At 39.5% G+C, this 25,271-nt stretch overlaps 1 protein-coding gene across 1 annotated transcript in view; it reads right to left on the reverse strand.

Moving 5' to 3' along the window:
• LOC106091233 (E3 ubiquitin-protein ligase listerin) overlaps positions 1–22,044 on the reverse strand; it is a 53,881-nt gene extending 31,837 nt beyond the window's left edge. The window contains exons 1-10 of the mRNA XM_013257705.2: positions 21,901–22,044; positions 20,899–21,683; positions 20,644–20,823; positions 19,526–20,585; positions 4,147–5,732; positions 3,893–4,085; positions 3,655–3,838; positions 3,511–3,602; positions 3,167–3,444; positions 39–198 (exon numbers count right to left, since the gene is read on the reverse strand). Of these exons, the coding sequence (XP_013113159.2) occupies positions 39–198; positions 3,167–3,444; positions 3,511–3,602; positions 3,655–3,838; positions 3,893–4,085; positions 4,147–5,732; positions 19,526–20,585; positions 20,644–20,823; positions 20,899–21,683; positions 21,901–21,948 (4,566 nt within the window). The 5' untranslated portion in view covers positions 21,949–22,044. The remainder of the gene's footprint in view (positions 1–38; positions 199–3,166; positions 3,445–3,510; positions 3,603–3,654; positions 3,839–3,892; positions 4,086–4,146; positions 5,733–19,525; positions 20,586–20,643; positions 20,824–20,898; positions 21,684–21,900) is intronic.
• Between the last annotated feature and the right edge of the window lie 3,227 nt (positions 22,045–25,271).

Consider the following 25,271-nt stretch of genomic DNA (forward strand, 5'->3'; position numbering starts at 1 on the left):
TTGTTTGATATGTTTTTTTTTTTTTAATCTTTACGTACCTCTTCATATTTATTTTCGTGCAGAAATGTTGTGTACACAGATCGTAGAGCCACTGGTGATTTGGCACAAGCGTAAATTATACAGTCCCATAACATAAGGTACGAAAGTGCTTCATGCCTGTCTATGGCGCTCATTTCGGATAATTCGGTTAATTTGAAACTGAAATGTAAATTTGTGAATATAGAATTTTCAAAAGACTTGCAGAGGTAAGTGAAAACTTTCGAAATTTAATTTAATTTTCATTAACAATTTCGTCAAAATCAGGTTCGATGTGTCCATCGTCAGTTTAAAATGTTCGGTATACCCTGCCATTTTATCATGGAGAAACTCACAGACGAGCAACGACTGCAAATCGTTGCAAGTTATCAAAATTCGTGCTCTGTAACACATGACAAAATCCAGTTTTATCGAAAAATTGTTGTTGTTGTAGAAGTGTGTTGTACACTGAGGCGGCAGCCCTTGCTATATACCCCTGTGAGCACCACACAGGCTGGAACATTGAGGTCCGATCTGTGTGGTGTTCATTGTTGTCACGAGAAGCTTAGCTGCAAGCTTCCGGGCGCGTCCACAGGTTACGGATAGGGGAAGGCTCTATACGGAGTAGCTGCAACGGCAGTCGCGTACAATCAGTATCGGTATTGAGTGGAGAGTCTCAGTGAGAGGTCCTGCGGCATCGGCTCTTGCACAAATACTGATGCAAAGCAGTCTTCAAAATCCATGCTGATGCTCGGCGGATGGAAATTCTCCAACAAGATTCTCCAACCCCTTGCTCGGGGCTTGTCAGACATCTGTAGCGGGATAACTCTGCCCATCTTCCCGCTTATCGGGTACTATAAGAGTGTCCAAAGGCAGGTTGCGTACAGTTGTAAGGTACTCGACTCCAGGTAGATACAGATTCTTCACCATCAGTGTAGAGATTTCGTTGGGGCCCAACGCCTCAGATGACTTGATGCCACGGATAATATTCGTAACTTCGTCCACGATCAATTGTGATGGCTGTCTATCGGCTCGAAGACCACGTTTGCGCGAATGGCTCTCTTCCTAGCCTTGTCACTCTCGGAATGCTCAATAGATTAACAGTTGAACAACCTGGCACTCTCGGAATGCTTAATAAAAATGACGGTTAAACAGCCCCCGGCAGGGGATAGCAGTAAACACCTCACAGGCTGGAACATTAAGGTTCAATCTGTGTGGTGTTCATTGAAGTCACGAGAAGCTTAGCTGCGAGCTACCGGACGCGTCCACAGGTTGCACATAGTGGAATGCTCCATCCGCAGTAGCTGTAACTGCAATCGCGGAGAGTCTCAGCGAGAGACAGAATGCACCGGCTCTTACATAAATACTGAGTGCCTATGATGCTCGATATGACAAGGTGAGTTATGGGCGCCTTTAAATAACCAATGGCCACTCGGTTCCCGGACCGGAACGAGCTGGCTCGCTTATAACAGCTTGACGAGGATCGCCACCTCCACATGGCTATAACAACAACAACGCTCGTCTGCGTGTACGATTGCCTGCGCCGGGAAATTTGGCAGCACTTGGGGAATCCGACCGGTTGGTACAAGGCGAGCGGAGGCCACCGTGGCGCAGAAGTTAGCATGTCCGCCTGTGACAAATCCCGAAGTAAATATCAGAAAAAAAAAATTCAGCGCTGGTTATCCGCTTACAAATGCAGGCGACATTTGTTAGGTATTCAGCCATGTTAAAACTTCTCTCACTAGTGGTGTCGCTTAGCGGCACGTCGTTCGCCCTCGGCATGTCCATATCATTGAGCTGCAATTTGTATAGGACTGCACTCTGTGATATGAGAGAAATATTCCCTGTTGCTTAGTGGAATGTTCCTGGGAAATTTAGCAAGTATAAAGCGAGCGACTAGCAACTAGCACATTTGAAGGGGTGCCAGCCGATGAATGGTGAAACCTCTCAAGCCGATCCAATTGATGAACGTCCAGCGCTCAGAGGTTATAAAGTCTGGTGGTCGGTCGGTGGTGAGAATTATGGGGAGGTGGTGTGATTACTAAGAAATGACGGATTTTCAGGACACGTCACTCAGGAGATCAGGGGATGTAATGGAATTGTCTGGCGAGCTGCTGCACCTTCTCGTAATCCTAGTGGAGGCATTCGCATTTACCGTGCACAACGTGGAGCCTTCAAACTGTTTTGCCAAATCTATGCCCCGCTGGTCGTTACCTAGGCTAGAATGAAAACGTGAAACGTGATGCGCATTATAGTCTCCTAGAACCAGACGCTTATGGCCAGTCGCAAATGTCGGGCCTGTAAACTTGGCCATTAACTGGGTCACAACTACCAACCGGCGGCATGTATACTTGATTGCAATCCCCATACATTCCTTGTCAATCCCCATACATACACCACGGTCAATCTCCCACATCCATTGCGTATGCGTTCCTTACGTAGCACTTTGTACCCGTGACGACTGCAATTGTGGGTCAGCTTTATCTCATGGATCGCTGCAACCAATATGTTCCTCCGACTCGTCGATCTTGCCTCGGAGATCGTTGCAATTCAATTGCAAAAAAGAAAGCACTTCCGGGCACTGGTTCGGTAACATTGGAGCTAGGGTGTTGCTATTGCGTATATTGCCGCACGGCAGAGGTTGGAGGGGTCACATAGTCCGACGACTATACTCCCGATGTGACGTAAGGCCCGAGATAGAAAATGCACCCACTCCATGCACCGGTTACACCTCACTGACACCGACCGATGATGGAGACGGTTCTGGCAAACCGAACAGAACCAGAGTCCTGGGTTCCCTTCAATCCCAGCTCGGACCAGTAGCAGGCGGATAAGGCACTTCGGGATTTGCCTCTCGCATGATGGGGAAAAAAAAGACGAACACGTACACTGAGTCGGCAGTCTCTGGTCGATGAAGGATTCCATCGGGACAATCCGGTACACAGAACCGGCTGTCATGGGCAAGACCGGCTTTGGTGTATGCCCATAGCGCCATGGGCGGGTATAAATTCGCATCTTCTTCTCAACATAATCGAAGCCAACCTACCTGTTATTTTGAGATTGCAGATGGTATTTTATATTAAAAGCTTTTTCCCCAATGCAATGTTCATGGGCAAATTTGCAAAACGCATTTAAAAAAAAAAAATCTTACCTAAATTCACTTAAATATTTCCTTATGGGCATATCATAGCGTCCCATATAATCCTCAAAACGATTAAGGAAATGCCATTTGATGCTCTTATGTTCATCCTTATCGATTTGTTCCGATTTAATGTCATACATCTCGATATCATCAGCCACAAAGTATGGTGTTAAATTTCGCATCATAAAAATGCTTAAAGTGCGCAGTGAATGAATGGGACTTGAAAGATTTTTCAACAAGAAATTGCAAATATGATCCAATGTCATTTGATTTGAGTTCTTGCAGAACTGTTAAAAGAAATTAAAACAAAAACAATTAAAGGTGGTACATTGATATGGAATATAAATATTCACCGTATAAACAATTCCAAAATCCATAAATTCCATTGTGGTGGTTAATTCTACCAAGAATATTTCCCAGCAGTCTAGGAAATCATTGGGAATATCTGTTGAATAAGGAATTAGAATTGAATTAGACTTAAACACAAATTAGCATACCTTGGAATTGGCAAACTTTATAGAAAGTTTTGAATAGGGTTAGATAAACATCTCGTGAGAATACCTGCAGCCATTCATCATGGACATTCTTTACCAGCTCAGTGGAACTTTTTTGTTTTTCTTCATTGAAAAATTTAGTGAGTGAGAAGAACAATTTAAAGACGTGCAGGGTAAAGTACAAAGACTACAAAGGAAGGCACAGTTAGAGTCGTGGCTTTGGTTCCATAGAAAAAGTTACCTTTTGTTCAACTTTATCTAGAGCATGATCCAGAGATTTGGTTACACTTAAAATCCAATGACCCAAACCAATGCGTATTACATCCCAATTTTTAATGGTTAACTGATAGGGTATACGTTGCAATACACATTCCAACAGGCGAATGTATTCCACGGCATTGAGGATATTTTTAAATTCTTGTTTTTGTATCTCACTGAAAGGAGTGAGGTTAGTATTTGGTAGAAACACTTTCTCAATTTGTATAGAATTTTTACCATTGATATAGCAGCAAATCCTTTTGGGTGTGCAATTTATCTGCATGTTCTGTTATGAATTGCAATGCCACTGTTATAATATTTTGATCCGATTTCTCATTGTATGAAGATGAGAAATTATTCTCTATTAAACTATGAAATACAGCCGCTTTTATCCACAACTCATCGGGGTCACAACGCATTATGGGACATTGCATGTCGAGCGTTTTTGCCTCCAGTTTGGGCAAAAGGTATTGCAGTGCAGCCATATAGGCTTTAAATGTCTTTCGACCAGCAAAATATTCCTGAAGATCTTCGGCTAGCAAGAGCAAACCACTTTCCTCAAACTGGGCATATTGTTGGACATTAACCAAATACGGCAAAGATCGAAAATAGGCAATGTCTATTTCTTTGGCTGCTTCCTCCAGCAGTCTTTCCTTCAGTGTAATACTCAATTCCCCCGAGTTGCGCAGTAACGATTGAACCTTTTCGGAAAGCTCTAAACACACAGATACCAGACTTTTATCCAAACTATCACAGAGATTAACCAAAGAATCAGCAGCCGCCGCAATGTTTATGTATTTGAGTAACTCGTCTTGTAGATAATTAGACCAAACTTTTAATAGGTTCTCGTTGGGATCACAATAGTCATCGGTTATTTCCTCATCATTTGCTTCGGACTTTTCTTGAAGTCCCATATCTGCTGCTTGCATGGGTTTGCAGCAAACCAATTTGCTCAGTATTGAAAAATTCAATAGGGATTTTTGTAAAACTGCATGTAATTCGTTGAGCCTGCGCATATTTTGTACAAAGCCAGAGCTAGGCGTTACGAAACCCTTCAATGATTCCACCAAAAGGCAAACATTGTGTAAATCCTTAATAGCAAGCTGGTCATTAGTTAATATGGTTTCCAAAACCTTATCAATTTTGTCATAACGTTCTTTCTCATCTTGGATATTCTCTGTGGAACAGGTTACAAACTTACCCGAAGCTTCGGCTATTGAGTCTATGGCGGTAGAGCTTAAATTAGGTTTCTCCCCTTGGGAGGCCACAACATCTGCACATTTTTGCAATAATGCATCATCAATTACTATATCTTCGCTGGACAAGGCATCCTGCCAGCAGGTTGTTATCTCCCATAGCGTATCTTCCGATATGAAATCATTAGCGGATTTTTCTATGCTAAATTTGAAGAGCCGCAAAAATACATCATGTTTCACTTCAAGTGATGCATTTTCTTTTGAGCATACAACTGGCATGATTTGGGCTACAAAACTGGCGCATGCATCAATATCAGTATTCTCGTCACCTTCACCTTCGTGCTCTGTTTCATAGCTGGAATCGACCAAAGGCTCCGAAAGTATCATGAGTATTTTGTCCACCGTTTTGCTGGATATCAAAATATCACCCGTGTCAGTTTCAAAGAAACATTTGTGCAGAAGATTGAAAAGATCTTTTGAATTATTTTTGACTACATTCCGCGATACTTTGCTTATAATGTCTGTGATCTCAGCTTGTGCAAGTATATGACGAACTTCGGGTTCAATACACAAAGGATGGGAAAGTAATCGTTGCAAAACCAAGGTCTGCGTTAAATGGTGAGGAATCTAAAAAAAATAAATTTGAAAATATTTTTTTTTAAAACCTCTCCTAAGATTTGCAATATGAAAAAGAGATCATGTTCTACGACACATACAAATATTGTGGGTGTAATTTAGTTTTATTCGTTTGGTGATAGCAGCTTCAACCCGTTTACACTTTAAATCGGGATTTAATGGCTCGATCATATGTTTTCCCTTTGTAAAATCAGCTGACGAGAGCCTTAAAACCGTATTTAACGAGCAGTGTAAACGGGGTTTTACTTCGATAATAAAATCCTGAATGCAAAAAAAAATTCTCTACGTTAGATTTTAGTAGCAGTCTGCAATTTTCTTAAACATTTTAGTCCACAGGAACGTAAAAAAGATATCTTTTAGTTCCAAGCGTTAAATCAACAAAAAAATTGCTTTCAAACATAGATGGGCAGCGTACACACAACGAATTGAAATACACGAACAGTTAAAAAAACTTCGTGTGGCTTTGTTCGGCTGCCTCTATTTCAAAGCTATTTCATTTAGTTGATGTTTGAAGATTCTCAAACAAGCACAGTTTTATCTTTGCCACAGTGTTAGTATGCCCGTCACTGCTTTAAAATGAGGCTATCAACTTACAAATGTTCATATGCGCTAATTCAGTTAAGTTCAGTGGAACTTATTTTTTGCCAGTAAAGGACAGGCACATAGCAAATGTTCAATATTTTCCTCTTCTGCGACGTCCTCACAGCTTGATACACAAACATGCCGTCCTTTGGATCCGGCTAAGTATTGAACAAAAGATGTAATTTCGGAGCGCCATCCACTAGACCACAACACCTTATAGCAATATAGGTCTGACAACTGCTATTAACGAGGGTTGCCTCTTATATTTCGGGATTAGGGAACACAAAAACAAATATTAATCATCGAAAATAGCTTTATTGTTTCTCAAAATATTCCGCATTAAGATCTATACACCTTTGCATGCGTTCGAACCAATTGTCGAAGCAGTTTTGCCACTATTCTGATCGCATCAAACGCTTCTTCTTCAGGTGTCGAAAAATGTTGACCTCTCATTTTTTTTAAATACGGGAATAAAAAGAAGTCATTCGGTGCCAAGTGAGGACTATACGGCGGATGACTCATCAAATCGATGTTTTGTGTGCTCAAAAATGCAATTGTTTCGTATTTTTGGAGCATTTCTTTCGACCAATCGACACGAACCTTTTTATAAGCGATTGGGATCCAACGCGAACTAATTTTTTTGACGGTCAAATGTTCATGCAATATTGAATGTATTCTAGTCATACTAATGCCTAAGTTAGGTTAGGTAAGCGTGGTTAAGTCCATTGTGACACCACAGTAGCGTTAGGCCAAGGCTTCTGGCTGGAATCGAATCCACGACCCCTGCACTGGTTATCCAAGCACGCTACCAACTCTGCTACCGGGGCGCCCTAAGGTTGTGTTAATGTCACAACAGCTCACATGACGATCTTTCAACATCAGTTGGCACACAGAATCTATGGGTTTTTGGAACAACAACTGATTTTGAAGGCCCTCACGGAATTCGTCTTAGAGTGAACTACGACCTCGGTTGAATTCAACATACCATCGATAAACAGTGGTCCTTAATGTAGCTTCATCGCCAAAAATTGAATTAAGTTCATCGCTACACTGTTGTTGAGTTAATCCACGTCGAAAGCTGTACAAAATAATCGCACGAAAATGTTCACGATTTAATTCCACTTTTTTGGGCGAGATGAATCTTTTAAGTTACTGTAAATGCAAATTTTGCCCATGAACATTCCACTAAGGAACAGGGCCAAACTTCTCACATATCAATGAGTGCAGTCCGATTCAAGTTTAAGCTCAATGATAAGCCGAGTTCTCTTCGGAGAGAAGTTTTACATGGCATAGTACCTCACAAATGTTGCCAGCATTAAGTTACTGTAAATAACACAAATAGCTCTCGTATGTCAAAACGTTCTGAGTACGTATAACCTCAAAAATGTCAAGCTTTACGATAGAGCTCTCAGTTTATAGATTGCAACACAAGGGTTGTACAATCCCGAAAAATAAAAGGCAACCCTCGCACAGCCAGTGTATGACACGGAGCTTAAGCACCCAACTCTTGCAGGTGTGTAGGGCTAGAGTTGCCTTTACTGACCTTTCCAAAATGCTTGAAGTTAAATTGTCTGTCCAGCAATGGAAAATTTTCCCCATCCAAGGACACAGGTGCCACCTTGGACGGAATACATCCCACTTCGCCGTCTTATATAGAGCTTCCCGAATTTCCAATAAATTGTATACATCTAGACAAGCCGTCTTAAACAATCGTTTTGCCGATCTCTATATTTCGATATAACTTCTTTAGTGTTAGGGTAACCCTTATTGCCACACTTGAACATGGCATACGAATAAGCGGCGTACGAATCTTGCAACACATATGTATAAGTGATACGCAGAAAGGCCGCGCATATACACACACACATTGAAACCTTTTTAGTTTTGCTCATTCTTGTACAATTAGTAGTAGTGAACTCACGCAAATTACTTGAATTACATTTCTGAAGTTTTACACAAATAAAGTGGCGACGAGGATGGTGAACTAAAAATTTTTATGAATATTTTTCTTTGCTGAACAACAACCAGTGATGATGCAACAAACGAAATTGTTACAGAAAATGACTCTTCTGTACTGGCGTAATGAATAACCACTTTCACAGATGCAAAGCTTAACAAATGACAAATTTTGAATACGAGCCCGAAAGTGCACTCATTTTTCAAACTTGGATTAACAGATTCCTTCACGTTTTCGAAAAAGAGGCAAACTCCTTGAAAGCTAACGACAGAACATTATGGCGGAAAATGTCAAATCAGGTACACGTAAGATTTGCAAACTTTGTACTACCAGTGAAAACCAAGGAAATGACGCTGGAGGACATCGTGGAAAAGTTGAAAAAACTTTTCGGCAAGACGGCACGGGATAACTATGAGCACCACACAGGAGGCTGGAACTTTGAGCTCCGATCTGTGTGGTGTTCATTGTTATCAAGAGAAGCTTAGCTGCGAGTTACCGACCCGCGTCCACAGGTTGCGCAAAGTGGAATGCCCCATACGGAGTAGCTGCAATTGCAGTCGCGGAGATTCTCAATGAGAGGCCGGGCGGCACCGGTTCATGCATAAATATGCTAGTAATTGGTGCCTTAAAAAACCAATGGCCATCATGTTTCCGCGGCGAGCGGTCGTGTAAACCGGAACGAGCTTACTCACCTATAGGAGCTAGACGAGGATCGCCATTTTTCCGCGAGCGGAGTTTGACAGCAAACGCGTTTTTTTAACTGCACTTATTGCTTTCTTCATTTAATTTATTTTTCGCTAATAAATGAAGAAAAAGGAACCTTTGAATCAATAAAACATACAAAAATGATGCCGGCAATGTTTTCAAGTGTTGCCACTATGACAATTTTTGTCATTTTCCTCATTTTAAACAGAGTACTACTTTACCGCCTGTTTTAAGCCAACGTTTCGGCGACGTTTTTTTTTATATGGAGTTTGACAGCATTTCGCTTGACTAAGCTGAACAGAATACTCAGCTTAAGCTATTTAAAATGACGAAGTGAAAATTTATCAATTTAAGTGTTTGTGCTCAGATTGAAATAGGCAAAGAAAAACGACATAAGAATCCGTTTGCTCAAAATGCTTGATGATGCAAATCTAGATCAACTCGTATATGAAACACACCATATTATATACTTGAAACCAAAAAGTAGTTTCAACATCAATACAGGAAAATCTGCAAGGTAAAAAACCTACAAAAGGCAAAATACAGACAAAAATAAGAAAATGCCCAAAACCTGCATTACGTGAAATGTTGTCCATTTCAGAAACATACATGCATTAAGTGCCGCCAGTTCGGTCATCACAAAGGTGGCAAGCCGCCAGAAACCTCTAATGGTGAAAAGGACAAGAAATTCAAACCGAAGAAAACATTTAATATATGAAAAAAAAAATAATTTGTTTTACATAAAAGGAATTTTAACCAATTAAGCATCTTTTCTTTTCTGAATACATGTTTTTGTTATAAACTGTTGGAAGAACTTATGACAAATATAGTTTTTTTTAAACTAAAAATACCTTTAATTTTTGATATATAAATATTGGGTTGCCCAGAAAGTAATTGCCGATTTTTTTAAAAGAAAGTAAATGCATTTTTAATAAAACTTAGAATGAACTTTAATCAAATATACTTTTTTTACACTTTTTTTCTAAAGCAAGCTAAAAGTAACAGCTGGTAACTGACAGAAGAAAGAATGCAATTACAGAGTTACAAGCTGTGAAAAAATTTGTCAACGCCGACTATATGAAAAATCCGCAATTACTTTTTGGGCAACCCAATAAAATGTTATTTGGTGTTTCAACTAGTTTTTCTTTACTTAAGGCCGGTACTATTGGGTTGCCCAAAAAAGTAATTGCAGATTTTTTAAAAGAAAGTAAATGCATTTTTAATAAAACTTAGAATAAACTTTAATCAAATATACTTTTTTACACTTTTTTTCTAAAGCAAGCTGAAAGTAACCAGCTGATAACTGACAGAAGAAAGAATGCAATTACAGAGTCACAAGCTGTGAAAAAATTTGTCAACGCCGACTATATGAAAAATCCGCAATTACTCTTTGGGCAACCCAATATATTCGGTTTTCTCGTTAAACTCTATATAAAAAACTAACTGAAAAATTTGCGAAATGTTTTCGTTTTGTCATAACTTGTTTTTTCATCTAGGGAAAATAAACATTTCGGGACGCTCACTGAGAGCACAACCACAGTTGCTGTGCCTCAAGTCATTTTTTACGCAAAATACACGTAATCGCCAAACTTCTAATTGTAACTGAGTGTTTGTTAGGCTTAGTGATGTTGCTCACATGTATTTGCTCTGGGTGGAACAAATAATGTGTTTGTGGATTCATAAGTAAGAAAGTATTTTTCAAATATAAATAAATATAATCGAAAGAAAGATAAATATTTCTTTCACAACAAGCAATCAATCCGTGCGAAATAATAAGTTTTGTACAAAAATGTGTAATTATTTAGGCCTTGCAATTGCAACAACAATATTTGGATAAAAGTGGAAGATGCTGACAAAGGCTTTGGGAAAGTTGTGCTTATTTAACTTATAACAGTGAAAATATGCTGCATTTGTCTCTTTTTAAATTGTTTTGTATTTCATTATTTATTAATTACGAAGAGGTGGGTTTTAGTTGAAATTACAACACATACATGAATTTCAGTACGACCCACACACTTACATTTGTGTGTACACATGCACGTGAGCAGCTGATAAATTGATTGATGCCATATTAGTTTTTATACCCTCCACCATAAGATGGGGGGTATACTAATTTCGTCATTCTGTTTGTAACTACTCGAAATATTCGTCTGAGACCCCATAAAGTATATATATTCTTGATCGTCGTGACATTTTATGTCGATCTAGCCATGTCCGTCCGTCTGTCCGTCCGTCCGTCCGTCCGTCCGTCCGTCTGTCTGTCGAAAGCACGCTAACTTCCGAAGGAGTAAAGCTAGCCGCTTGAAATTTTGCACAAATACTTCTTATTAGTGTAGGTCAGTTGGTACTGTAAATGGGCCACATCGGTCCATGTTTTGATATAGCTGCCATATAAACCGATCTTGGGTCTTGACTTCTTGAGCCTCTAGAGTGCGCAATTCTTATCCGATTGGGATGAAATTTAGCACGACGTGTTTCGATATTATATCCAACAACTGTGCCAAGTATGGTTCAAATCGGTTCATAACCTGATATAGCTGCCATATAAACCGATCTTGGGTCTTGACTTCTTGAGCCCCTAGAGTGCGCAATTCTTATCCGATTGGAATGAAATTTTGCACGACGTGTTTTGTTACGATATCCAACAACTGTGCCAAGTATGGTTCAAATCGGTCCATAACTTTATATAGCTGTCATATAAACCGATCTTGGATCTTGACTTCTTGAGCCTCTAGAGGGCGCAATTCTTATCCAATTTGAATGAATTTTGGCACGTAGTATTTTGTTATGATATCCAACAACTGTGCCAAATATGGTTCAAATCGGTTCATAACCTGATATAGCTGCCATATAAACCGATCTGGGATCTTGACTTCTTGAGCCTCTAGAGGTCGCAATTATTATCCGATTTGCCTGAAATTTTGTACGACGGATTCTTTCATGACCATCAACATACGTGTTTATTATTGTCTGAATCGGTCTATAGTCCGATACAGCTCCCATATAAATCGATCTCTCTATTTTACTTCTTGAGCCCCCATAGGGCGCAATTCTTATTTGAATTGGCTGACATTTTACACAGGTCTCCAACATATAATATAATTGTGGTCCAAACCGGACCATATCTTGATATCGCTCTAATAGCAGAGCAAATCTTTTCTTATATCCTGTTTTGCCTAAGAAGAGATGCCGGGAAAAGAACTCGACAAATGCGATCCATGGTGGAGGGTATATAAGATTCGGCCCGGCCGAACTTAGCACGCTTTTACTTGTTATATGTAAAATGGCAACATTTTAGCTAAAGAGACCCCAAAAAAATCAAATGTGGTAACCTTGTCAAACCACCGAAAGAACGATTTTTGGAAATTTTGTATCCCAGACAAATAATTATATGTGCATTGTGTGAAACTGCGGAAAGGAAGGCATAACTAACAATTTTTATTTTCTATAGTACAATGTTATGAATCTTTGTTTTAAATTAAACATTTAGTACGATATTAATTTGTTCTTGTGTATAAGGACATTTTGGAGTATCCATGGCAAAAAACCTACCAAATTTTTTAGGATTGCCATATCACTTTTGTACTATTTCGCCTGTTTCAAGTTCTTAAGCGTCCTGTATGGCTTATATTTTGCAAAAACCTTTGCAGACAGTATACCCGAGATCTTCAACACGATTCAAATCGGGATACATGGCGGGCCGCTATTGTAAAAGAACGTTTCTTGATCTAAAATGTGACTTTTTCTATAGTTCAGAATGGAGGCACAATTGTTTTAAGGGAAAGTCTACCCAGGTCTTTGAAGGTCGAGATCTTTGAAGATCGAGAATCGCCTCCTATGTTTATGATCCATCAATATTGAAGTTTATTTCACCAAAAAATTATACAAATCCAATTCTTCCCATTAAAATTTTGTATTTTTCACCAATCAAAATTCGTGTGTCTCTATAGCGCTGAGTTATGGAAGTTTTTGAACATTGTATTGCTAGAAAAGGCCAACATGCAAATTTGCCCATGAACATTCCATTAAGGAACAGGGGCAAACTTCTCACATATCAATGAGTGCAATCCGATTCAAGTTTATGCTCAATGATATTAAAAAAACCAACATATTACTTAAATATTTATTTTTTGGCCAATAGTAAAAATGGAGTTTCGACATATTTTTCATTTATTCCAATAGAAAACACTCCAAAAAGGAGAGAAACAAAAGTTTTTATTAAAATTTATAAAAAATTCTCAGTTAGGGGTAGGTCGAATTTGAATAGTTTATAACAATATTTTCTTCCTTTTACACGCCGAAATATTTTTCTCTGAGTGTGCGTCCCATTCGATCCTGAAACGTATATAATATATAAAATGTTGCCCATATACCTTAAATGAACTTTTATCCAAGCAAGCAGTGGTTTCCCGAACAAGTGAGTGGCCCTCATACTTGTTTACAACTTGTATTTGAAAGTTATCACAACATGTTACCGTAGGGCCACCAACAAATATCACAGCCAATGGCAATGATATACACAGCAGCCAGACTTAACGACTGCACACTGGGTGGTCAGCCAGCCGCAGCAGCGGACATACATCGGACTAGCGCTGCCGTGGTGTATTGGAAGTATGTTGCGATGAGTATGAACATATACATAAAATGAAGGCAAGGACAGGCAAAGGGGATCAGAAGTCAATCGTCGGAGTTCAGGCAGACATCGGGAAGCAGAAAAAATATCGGTGAGTAGAGTGAAAAAAGTGACATAGACGGAGTGCGATGACAAAAGTGACAGTGCGCGCATCATAGTTTCGCCGCTGTAACTTCGCTAAATAGTGTACTTTCGTGGTCACTGCATCGTCAAAGCTTATTAAATCCGCATTATTTGTATCCCGTCAACAGTGTACTTTCGAGGTCACTGCATCATTGGTTCGCCGCTATACATGCGCCAAACAGTGTACTTTCGTGGTCATTGCACCGTCAGAGCTAAGTAAATTCGCATCGTTTGTTTTCCATCAACAGTGTACTTTCGAGGTCACTGCATCGTAGTTTCATCGCTGTACCTTCGCTAACACGAAAGTACACTTCGTGGTCACTGCATCGTAAAAGCTGCGTTTACCTTTGCCGATTGTCAGCCTTAACATTGTACTTTCGAGGTCACTGCACCACATCTCCGCCGTAGTGTCTCGCTATACAGTGTATTTTCGTGGCCACTTCACCGGAATAGCTTCGTAACCCCGGTTAACAGTGTACTTTCGTTGTCACTGCACCATAGAACTTTGTATAACCCTCGCCGCGTATTCCCCATCAACAGCGTACTTTCGAGGTCGCTGCACCGTACTATCGCCGATTTACATTCGCATGTTAGTGCACTTTCGTGGTCACTGCATCGCCAAACGCCGGTCGAGTGAACCCCAGCCCGGTATACTTACATCATCCCCGCGCCGTATCACCGCCTACTTCACCCTTTCCAGAACAGTGTACTTCCGTGGTCACAGCACCGTAACAACCCGACCAATATTCCTTGCGATCGCACTGTGACTCGACGACCGACGTAAAATGACCTCGACTGCCTCGCCGGATAACCCCGACGTGCATCTTCGCAACCAAATCACTTCCCGTTGAATCCAGCCTAGTCTAAACTCTAGCACCCGTGTGTGAAGGTGGAAGTACCGTACCAGGTCTTCAACATCGTCAGCTGGCGCCGCCCGGCCATTGATTTTTTCGGACCCTAGCTACAGCCCTGAGAGTGCCGTGCCCGGCCTCCACCGTTTGACCAGTCGTAGCCAATTACCGCCGTGCCAAGTTCCAGCCGTGAACGGAACATCTTTGATCGAGCAGTACCGTCCCAGGTCTGCACCCACACGGCACAGCTGTTGTGCACTCGGAGTACCGTTCCAGGTCTCCACCTACAAGAACCAGCCACTGCCTGATTTGGCCCGTATTTCCGAGTGCCGCTCCACGCCTCGGCGTTAAGTATTCGCTTGTAGTCACTAATCATCTTTATACCTACACTCAAATAAACAAGATTGTAAAAACCTAAAAAAAATACTTCGTGTTCTCCACTCTAGTCTCGGCAAATATAAATTTCAAAGGGTTTTAATACCTTAAAAATGGTATTATTTTCCGGCCAATTTTAATGCAATTTTGGATCTAGCTTTTTTTTTAAAAAAAATAACGTGGTGTCGAACCATTGTAGCTTAAAATTTTAGCATAGGTTTCATATAGATTGGATCACAATTTATTAATCCTTTGGGTATAAAACCAATACTTTACCCAAATTTTGTCCGGATTGTCCGGAAATATTTTTAACCTGTTTATGGAGGCCACCGTGACGCAGAGGTTACCATGTCCGCATATGATGCTGAACGCCTGGGTGAGTATAAACAAAATATTCAGGGGTGGTTATCCCCCTACTAATGCTTGCTACATTTGTGAGGTATCCTGCCATGTTGAAGCTTCTCTAGCAAGTTGTGTTGCTATGCGGCACGCCGTTCGGACTCGGCATAGAAAAGTTTGTTTATATATTGGGTTGCCCAAAAAGTAATTGCGGATTTTTCTTATAGTCGGCGTTGACAAATTTTTTCACAGCTTGTGACTCTGTAATTGCATTCTTTCTTCTGTCAGTTATCAGCTGTTACTTTAAGCTTGATTTAGAAAAAAGTGTAAATAAAGTATATTTGATTAAAGCTCATTCTAAGTTTTATTAAAAATGCATTTACTTTCTTTTAAAAAATCCGCAATTACTTTTTGGGCAACCCTATAGTTCGCGCCATTTCTTGTTGTTTGTTTATGGTTCTTAACTGTAATACAACAACACACAACCAAAAATTCGTTGCCAGATAGTGCACTTGGCGAGAAAAAATTGTACTCAGCTGTTTACGGTACACTACCTGTTAATTATGTCATGGTCCAAACCAAGAATTTGACGTTTCTAGTGGGATTCGGAAACAACTCTGGAGTTGGACAATTCCATCAGCTAGGCAAATGAGCCAAACTTGTTGATTCAACCATGGGTCATGCGAACAGCTAAGTACAATTTGTTTTGATTTTGCAGGTTGTGCTAATGATATTACCTCTTTATTGTACAAAGCTGCCTACCCTACTTTTTAAGACTATAATCATTGCAACCAAATTCCGTTCCAGATCTATTTCCGTTTGCTGCGGACGAATATAAGATATTGCATACTATTGGGTTGCCCAAAAAGTAATTGTGGTATATATAGTCGGCGTTGACAAATTTTTTCACAGCTTGTGACTCTGTAATTGCATTCTTTCTTCTGTCAGTTATCAGCTGTTACTTTAGAAAAAAGTATTAAAAAAGTATATTTGATTAAAGTTCATTCTAAGTTTTATTAAAAATGCATTTACTTTCTTTTAAAAAATCCGCAATTACTTTTTGGGCAACCCAATATTTAGTACATTTTGGTACCTACCAATCATTGCTCCAAATCAGTGTTGAGCACGCTAATACATGTGTAAAAAAAGTAACCCGGCACGGGATATATGTGAACACCACACTGTGTGGTGTTCATTGCTGTCACGGGAAGCTTAGCTACGAGCCACCGGGCTCGTCCACAGGTTGCGGATAGTGGAAAGCTTCATACGAAGAAATCGCAACGACAATCGCGAATAATCAGCGGTATCGAGCGGAGAGTTTCGGTACCTCCACATGAAAATGTGGTATTAACGAACAGGGACAAACTTCTCACAACAATTAGTGGTGTCCGATTCAAGTTTAAGCTCAATGATAAGGAAACTCTTTTTTATAGCCGAGACTGAACGGCGACACCTCTCTCACAAATATTGCCAACATTAGGAGGGTGTTCGTCCTAGAAAAAATGAAATAACAGAGAGGGAGGAAGGGAGAGAAATTAGGTAGAAAAACAGAAGCGAAAAGTCAGCAGAGACCAAAAAAGTCTCACCGACTAAAGAGCCGCCACGTCAATCATTCCAGACCTTAACAGAAGTCCAGATTGACTCGGTGGTCGAAAGACTGTAGAGAGCTCGGTGAGGCGAAGATGTGTTCACCCATAATCCTACGCCTTCTCCTCAACATCGTGGAGCATTCGCACATCAGATGCTCGACAGTCTCCAGCTCCCCCTCCATCCCACAGACCCTACAGAAAACCTTATCGTCCTGAGCCCATGACGATGTCAGCGACCTGACATCGCAGTGGCCTGTCATTACTTCCGCCAACAATCCAAGGTCGCGCTTCCCCAGCTCAAGGACAATCAACGACCTCTTTCCAGAGAACCTTGGACACAGGGCCTTGGTAAATCTGCAGCAAAGAATATAAGTCTATGTGACTCCCTAATTCCTAGGAATTTAACAAAAGCCCTTGCCCTGGCACCCCTTCCGGCTTGGAGCTAACAGTGTAAACAGAAAAACCCAAGAAGGACGGGACGCCCCCAGGCCAAAAATCCCTCTACGGGAAGACGACCTCCAAATTTCCATGGCCCGGCACAAAATCCGTCACGTAACGTCCCACTCCCGAAATCTGAAAAGTGTCATTTCCCTGTGTATCGCCTGTTCCGTAGTGGAATGTTCATGGGAAATTTAGTATTTAGTAGCCATATCCCTGACCCCCTTTAGTCTGAGGGCAGTCTTCAACGCCGTGCATTCCCGTAAAAGTGCACGGAGGAGTGCTGCTTTTGGAGCACTTCTCCTCGTCCCCGATATCTGCACCGCCGCTATACCCTGTACCCTCCAAACCTATGGGCTCACGTTCTTTTGGGCTAACATAATAATGTGCAATAGTATTTGTGTATAAGACCACCACTGCTCTAAATTTACGTTTTATCCCACTTTTGTGCTATTTTATCAAGACTACGATATTTTTAACTATTTTGTGCTGTATGGTTTTGGAAAAAATCGTTGAATTTAGCCCTAAGGTAGGTACATAAAATGTCAATATTAGACCACCACTGCTCTTAATTTACGATTTATCCCAAGATTTATTCATTTACACGTAGTCGCAGTTGCCCAACAACAAAATATTGAGTACACTATCTGTCAAAATAAGTGATTAGAGCATCTCTCATTTTGAGTATGCTACTAGTTAGCGCCATTTTTCGTTGTTTGTGTGTGTGGTTCTTAACTATAACGCACACACACACAACCGAAACTCGTTGACAGATAGTGCACTTTGCGAGGAAAAAAATTTACTCAGCTGTTTACGGTACACTACCTGGTAATTATGTTATGATTTATCCCAGTTCTCCCTATCAAGACCATGCTAATCTTTTCTATTTTGTACTATTTGGTACCTAAATGTACGATCTTCGAAAAAATTCATTGAATGTTCCCCCTTGAGTAGGTACCAAAGCTAATCCAAAAATTAAAGCTTCAGCTCAATCCGAAATGAAAGTACCAAAGGTACCAATTGTGCGTGGCACCAAACACACGCTTTATCCCACTTTCGATAGGGGGTTTCAAAAAGTTTTTCTTACTAACCTTTCAGACAACTATTATTCCCGGCACGAGATAATGATGAGCATGACACTGGATGGAACTTTGAACTTCAATCTGTGTGGTGTTCTTCGTTATCACGAGAAGCATTCCGTATGGAATGCTCCATACGGAGTAGCGAACAATCTGCGGTATCGAGTGGAGAGGTTAAGTGAGAGGCCGGGTAGTACCGGCTTAAAGTTATTACGAGTTATTGGCGCCTTTAAATAACCAATGGCCATCATGTTCTCGCGGCGATTGGCAGTAGAGGCCGAAACGAGCTTGCTTCACGAGGAACAGCAACATGCAAATGTGGCTACAACAACAAGTATTATTTATGCGAAAATTCAGACATTTCAGACTTCTTGTTTTTCTCGTTCAATCGCAACTGTTGTCTGAAAGTAGTACTTTTACACATTTGGAACTTTTTTGGCTCAAATATTATATATTTTCAAAATAGAGCTGTAGCACAAAAGCTTGAAATGTCATTATAGGTTATGTAAGAGTGGCAGTCCTTAACAGACTCACTTAAACAATTTTAGTCCGAGCACGCTACCAACTCGGCTACCGGGGCTCCTTAAATGCCATTCTAGGTACAAATGTTCTTACCTCTAGCTTAATTCATTAGAAGTACGGAATTTAGTACTTTTTAGTACGAATTACCAGCCTAACCTCTCACCTTTACACTAAACGTGAACGCCATGCTAAATCTCTCTTTTGTACACATGCAAATATTGGCCATGCACATTCCAATAAGGAACAGGGACAAACTTCTCACATATCAATGAGTGCAGTCCGATTCAAGTTTAAGCTCAATGATAAGGGACCTGATTTTTATAGCCGAGTCCGAACGGCGTGCCGCAGTGCGACACCTCATTGGAGAGAAGTTTTTATATGGCATAGTACCTCACAAATGTTGCCAGCATTAGGAGGGAAAACCACCGTTGAAAGTTTTTTCTGATATTTCCGCCAGGACTCGAACCCAAGCGTTCAATGTCATAGGCGGACATGCTAACCTCTGCGCTACGGTGAAATCCATATATAGATAGACATAGAAACGACCAGTTTCAATTTTTACCCCATATAAAACCCAACCTCTTTTCTTACCTTCATCAGCTGTTTGTCGATATATTCAAATCGTTGGGATTTTTCTACATGATGTAATATCTCGAACACCACATCCACAACTATCTCACAGGCTTCGTTGTCCAAAAATGATGTACTCAATAAATTGACGAACGTCGTTAATGAGGATTCCAGGGTATTACTTTCGGTCAGCTTAATAAAGAAATCTTTGTCGTTAAACATATTGCACAGCAGGCGCACATGTTTAATATATCTGGAGGTATTCAGGGTCTCAGTTTTCTTTATACACTTACGCAACAATTGTAAAACCAATTGTTTCAATTCTTTTTGACGAAAAGCAGCCGCTGTTAATTGTTCCTTAGGTGTGCGTGGCCGCTCTAAGAGTGGTTGATTATCATCAACACCATTATCCTTTGTCCCTTTATCTTCTGCTACAAGTGTGGCAAATTTCACTCTATGCTCCTCTAGATTTGGATTGGCTACATATAAATCGTTGATTAGCTCAATTATACGTTCCAAATACAATTCGCCAACATCCGGCTGATTTAAATCTTCAGTGGTGATGTTGAATAGTGATTGCCAAAATTTATCCAATAACTGTTGATACACAGGACAATCTGTGTGTTGTTTATCGAAAAATGCCACCAATGTTGAAGCATTTTGAAATATATATCTGGTTGCTAGACCGTTTGTGCTGGTCAAACACCATTTTAAGGGCTGCATAACGTTATCTTGCAATAGCTGTAATACTAGCTCATTCTCCTCGGGAGATGGTTGAACCTTGGAAGCATTAATTATCTTTTGGTTTATGTAACGTAGACATTCAAAGTAGGTTTTGATAATTATGATGGTATCCTGTTTCGATATGTTGTTGGTCTCACTAACTAAAACTCCCTTCAGATTATCGAAGAATTGGCGTACCATCTGATGGTACTCTGTGCGATCCGTTGTGACCTGTGAGAGTTGTGAAAAGAAGGGCAAAATATTTGGGCAAATTGCTTGGGCATTGCGATTGAAAGCGTTGCGTAGTAAAGAAGAGAATTTTGGCCATACTTTTTCCCGAAAATCAATGGTAACGGGCCTGTAATGCAATTAAAGCTTAATAAAAAAATTGGCCGCACTTTGAAAACATCACTTACCAATCTTTGAAATTTGTTTGCGTTAATAATATGCACCCCCAAACATGGGGTGCCACTAAAGGATCCGACTCATCAATATTTTGAAAAGCTATTGCCGTTACTTGGGATTTATGTTGTTCCACAATATCCATGAGTTGTGGACTCTGCATTAAATAGTAAATGAACTCGAACCAGGCAGCTCTAGAGATGCAATGAAAAATAATTTTTGTTATCTATTCTAAGGAAGCCATTACTGCTTTTTCTACGTTTCCTTACTTAATGACAGTTAATTTGTTTTTGGCAAAACTGAAGAACTTTTGATGGACTAACAATTTTGTCAAAAGATCTTTGATTTGGTCTTGATCCTCTGCATCTTGGGTATGTTCCACAAAGAATGACAGCTCCTTCAAGCTGCATACAACTACCCTTTGATATTTTTGCTCAGCCTCTTCAGCGGTAAGACTTTTACCCGTCGATAAGGTTGCCGCTGTATGAAATGTTAAGTTACGTGATGCATATTCCAGTATATCAACTTGACAGTGCAGACATACTTCTCGGGTGCGATTAGCGTTACTGGCAAATGTTTCAGAAAAACTGCTACTTGCTATACTAGCCGCAGGTGCATAGTTATCAAATCGACTAGCCAACCACACCGGCACCAGTTGCTTTAGGTATGGTGCAATAGCTTTTTTACATTTCGAAACTAAAATTTGTAGCACAGTCTGACTGAGCTCTCGCACAGTGTGTTCCGGATCAGTAGCCAGATTTTGATAGAATTTAGGCCATAATGGCAATATGTTCTTAATTTCATCCATATCAGAGCTGTTGATCAAATCGATAAATTCTTGTAGAGCTTTTTTCTTAGTCATGGGATCTTTTTTTGACATCTTCTTTAAGGTTAGCTGATACGGTGTAGAAATGCTGGCATCAAAGGTTTCAGGCATTTGTTCGGCGGTTCCAAAACCTGGCACGAAGGGTATTAAGCCCAAATCGGAATGAGCAGAAAACCCAACAAATGTTGTTGTGCCCAGCAACTCGGCACTCCGTGCAGAGCTTGAAGGCTACATTTAAATGAAAAACGTATTAAAGAAAGAGAAGAACAATATAATCAATAAATAGTAAGAATTTTTGGCATCATGATCAGTGAAATATGACAACATGCTGCCACTGGCATGATTCATGGTCATAATCTTGAATTATCCTTGCATATTTTACACCCACTAAAGATATATTTTTCACTAGTTTCCATATCGAATGTATATTTTTAAAATCGGTTACCTTAGCATTGTTTTTGGTTCTTTGGGTCTGTTTTGTTTTTCCACCCATGCTGCACAATTTTTATTTTTTATTATATTATGCGAAATAAATGAAAACAATACAATTCAACGTCAGCCACTCTTCTTCTTTGGTATGGAATGCTGGGAGAAATGAGATGAAATATTAGTTGACATTACGCTGATGAGTTTTATACGATGCTATGCAGAGAAGGAGTCCCCCAGGGTTGACTAAAGAAGGCTGTCACTTGCGCAGCTGATGAAATTTTCCAATTCCAGAATCCACTGGAACGTCAAATGCGTTGTTTGGATTTAAAATTTATAATCATAAATCTTTTCTTGTGGCTGCTACTCATGACAATGCAAAAAAGACTAGGATTTCAATTAGGAAGTGTCCAGAAATTTGAAAGCCTATTGGGAATTTGCTCCACCATTTAAACAGGGTTGCAACGTTGTTGTTGTGCAAGTGACTTACCGCCTGGTTCAATAACTTGTTTTTACTCAAGTGAGTCGAGTCACTCACTCCAACATCTGTTTGCCTTTATGAAATCAGCTGGTTTATGGGCGAACGAAAATCGCTCACTTTCAGTGATACAAAGTTAGCGAACTAGGCAGTTAACCTTCTTAATTCAACCATGGAGTCCCCATGAAGTAACCTCGGTAGAATATAGAAGGTAAAGTAATTAGTGGATTCGCTAGCTTAAGCCTAGTACTGGCTTTTCGGCCGAACAACTGACAAAATGCACTACAAAAAAAAAAATGGTGACAAAAAAAATGCGAACACATTTCGAAGAAGTGGTACTGAGATCTATAATCAAAATATTAGCGACATGTCGCTGCTCCAATGCTGATTTCGCTTCAATTAATTGGTTATGTAATAAAGTGCTCACGAAATGACCCGAATCAACTCTGCTTCAATACTCATGTAGTTGTAGTGTGTTGTTGTTTGACTTTTGTTTGTGTTTCGACAAATAAAAGAGTCCGTCGGATTTCGCAATAATTTAATAGGCATTTTTGATGCCAATGAAGTCAGTACTAGGCTCTATGGATAAATAATACCGCCTTCCCCCTAAATGCTTCGTACTTTAAACGTTGGCAGCACGATATATACATTTACAAGTAGTGGCAGTTGCCCAACAACAAAATATTGAGTGCATTATCTGTCAAAATCAGTGATAAGTGCACCTCTGATTTTGAGTATGTTACTAGTTCGCGCCATTTTTCGTTATTTGTGTGTGGAATGCTTCTTAACTATAATACACACACACAACCAAAACTCGTTGACAGATTGTGCAATTCGCGAGAAAAATTGTTCTCAGCTGTTTACGGTACACTGCCTGGTAATTATGTCATGGTTGGCAGAACTAAATACCAACACAGAATGACCGCTTTAAGGTTTCTTTTTAGGTGTTGCGTTGCAGAAATGCAACTTTGCTCATAAATCCCACAAAAGCAACGCTTACCGCGAAACAATTAAAGGTGGTCTCACATGTACAACAACCATAAATCATATGGTGCAAACCGTCATCTTGCAATCAAGTTATTCGATGTTTTCCTATGTGTGTATACGTGTGCGTACATGAGCAAAGAATATGCGAGAAAGAAGATGACAACAAAAAGAATGCAAATAAAAACCTGACATATTAATACCGTCAAACCCGGCCGGCTGTTCGCATAAGCCTACCTTTTTAAATCCACCTTGAGGCTGGTACTAAATTTTTTTTTCTAGAAAAATTTCCGAAAATGTTTCTTTCGGTGATTTGACAAAATTTTCATATTGGCCAAAATGTTGTCATTTACATATAAAAACTAATATGGCATCAAACAATTGTGAGTGTGTGGGTCGTACTGAAATTAACGCGTGTTGTTGTAATTTTAACCAAAACCCACCCCTTCGTAATTAATAAATAATAAAACACAAAACAATTTAAAAAGAGATAAATGCAGCATTTATTTGTAAAAATAATTAGATTTTGTAAAATTGTCACTGTTATAAGTAAAATAAGCACAACTTTCCAAAAATCTTTGTCAGCATCTTCCACTTTTATCCAAATATTGTTGTTGTAATTGCAAGACCAAAAGCACAACACACATGGTGCAACTAAGAGGTCATTAGCACAACAACAATGAAACTACCTTGAGTTGCAAATGCCGTTAATTGAAATGTCAAAGTGGTTTTAGAAATAAACTTTGTTTTACAACTTATCTTCTTCAAATGTGTTTTATATATGAATTTTCATCATTAAAACACCGTTTTGTTACTTATGTGTGGAATATCGGATCAAATAGAACATATTTTAAAGATTTTAGAAATATATTACAGCTGTGATATCAAGCCTTTGAGATTTAGATTTACTGCAAAATCAACACAAAAATAAAAAATAGTACTTAGCTGTTCGCATGACTTCACCTTATTAGTGCATCCTGCACAACGAATTCCTTCACAATCCATATTATTTCGTACTGATTGATTGAGTTGCTTGTTGTGAAAGAAAAAATTTTTTTCTTCCGAGTATATTTATTTATTTTTTAAAAATACTTTCTTATTTATGCATTCACAAACAGTTTATTTTTTCCATACAGAGTAAATACATGTGAGCAACATAACTAACACTAACAAACACTCATGTACAATTAAAAGTTTGGCGTTTGGCGTTTATTTTGCGTAAGAAAATGACTTGTTGCACTGTGACTGTGGTTGTGCGTTCAACGGGCGTCCCGAAATGTAAATTTTCTCTAGATGAAAAACAAGTTATGACGAAACAAACAAATTTCGGCAAATTTTTCCGTTTGTTTTTTTTTATGGTGTTTCAGCGCGAAAAACGAATATAGTACCGGCCTTTACGTGGTAAAGTTAAAAAATTTTCAACTTTAACGCTTGAAAGTGAGCGCCATTCAGTGCTGCCACATGCAGATAGCGCTTTCAGTCGTCAAAGTTAAAAATTGTTTAACATTTACGTGTTGATTTTTTGCATTTGTTTGCAGAAATGCATTAACACGACACTCGTCAACGCGCTCATTCTGTTTTGGCCTTGACACAACTCCAAAATAATTAAATCTACAAAATAAGTCATCTTGATTTTAAATAAATGTTTCTCGGAATTCATAAACGTTATTTCATTAAAATCCTAAGCAATTTTTGCATTCCAGAACGTTTAACCATTTAATAAATACCATGACATAATTACCAGCTATTGAACCGTAAACAGCTGAGTAAAATTTTTTCTCGCGAAGTGCACTATCTGTCAACGAGTTTTGTTGTGTGTGTGTATTATAATTAATCACCATTACACACAAACATCGAAAAATGGCGTGAATTAGTACATGCTCAAAGTCGGAGTTGCACTTATCACCGATTTGTTGTTGGGCAACTGC

Source organism: Stomoxys calcitrans, chromosome 1 (assembly GCF_963082655.1).
Source record: "Stomoxys calcitrans chromosome 1, idStoCalc2.1, whole genome shotgun sequence".
Taxonomy (NCBI): domain Eukaryota; kingdom Metazoa; phylum Arthropoda; class Insecta; order Diptera; family Muscidae; genus Stomoxys; species Stomoxys calcitrans.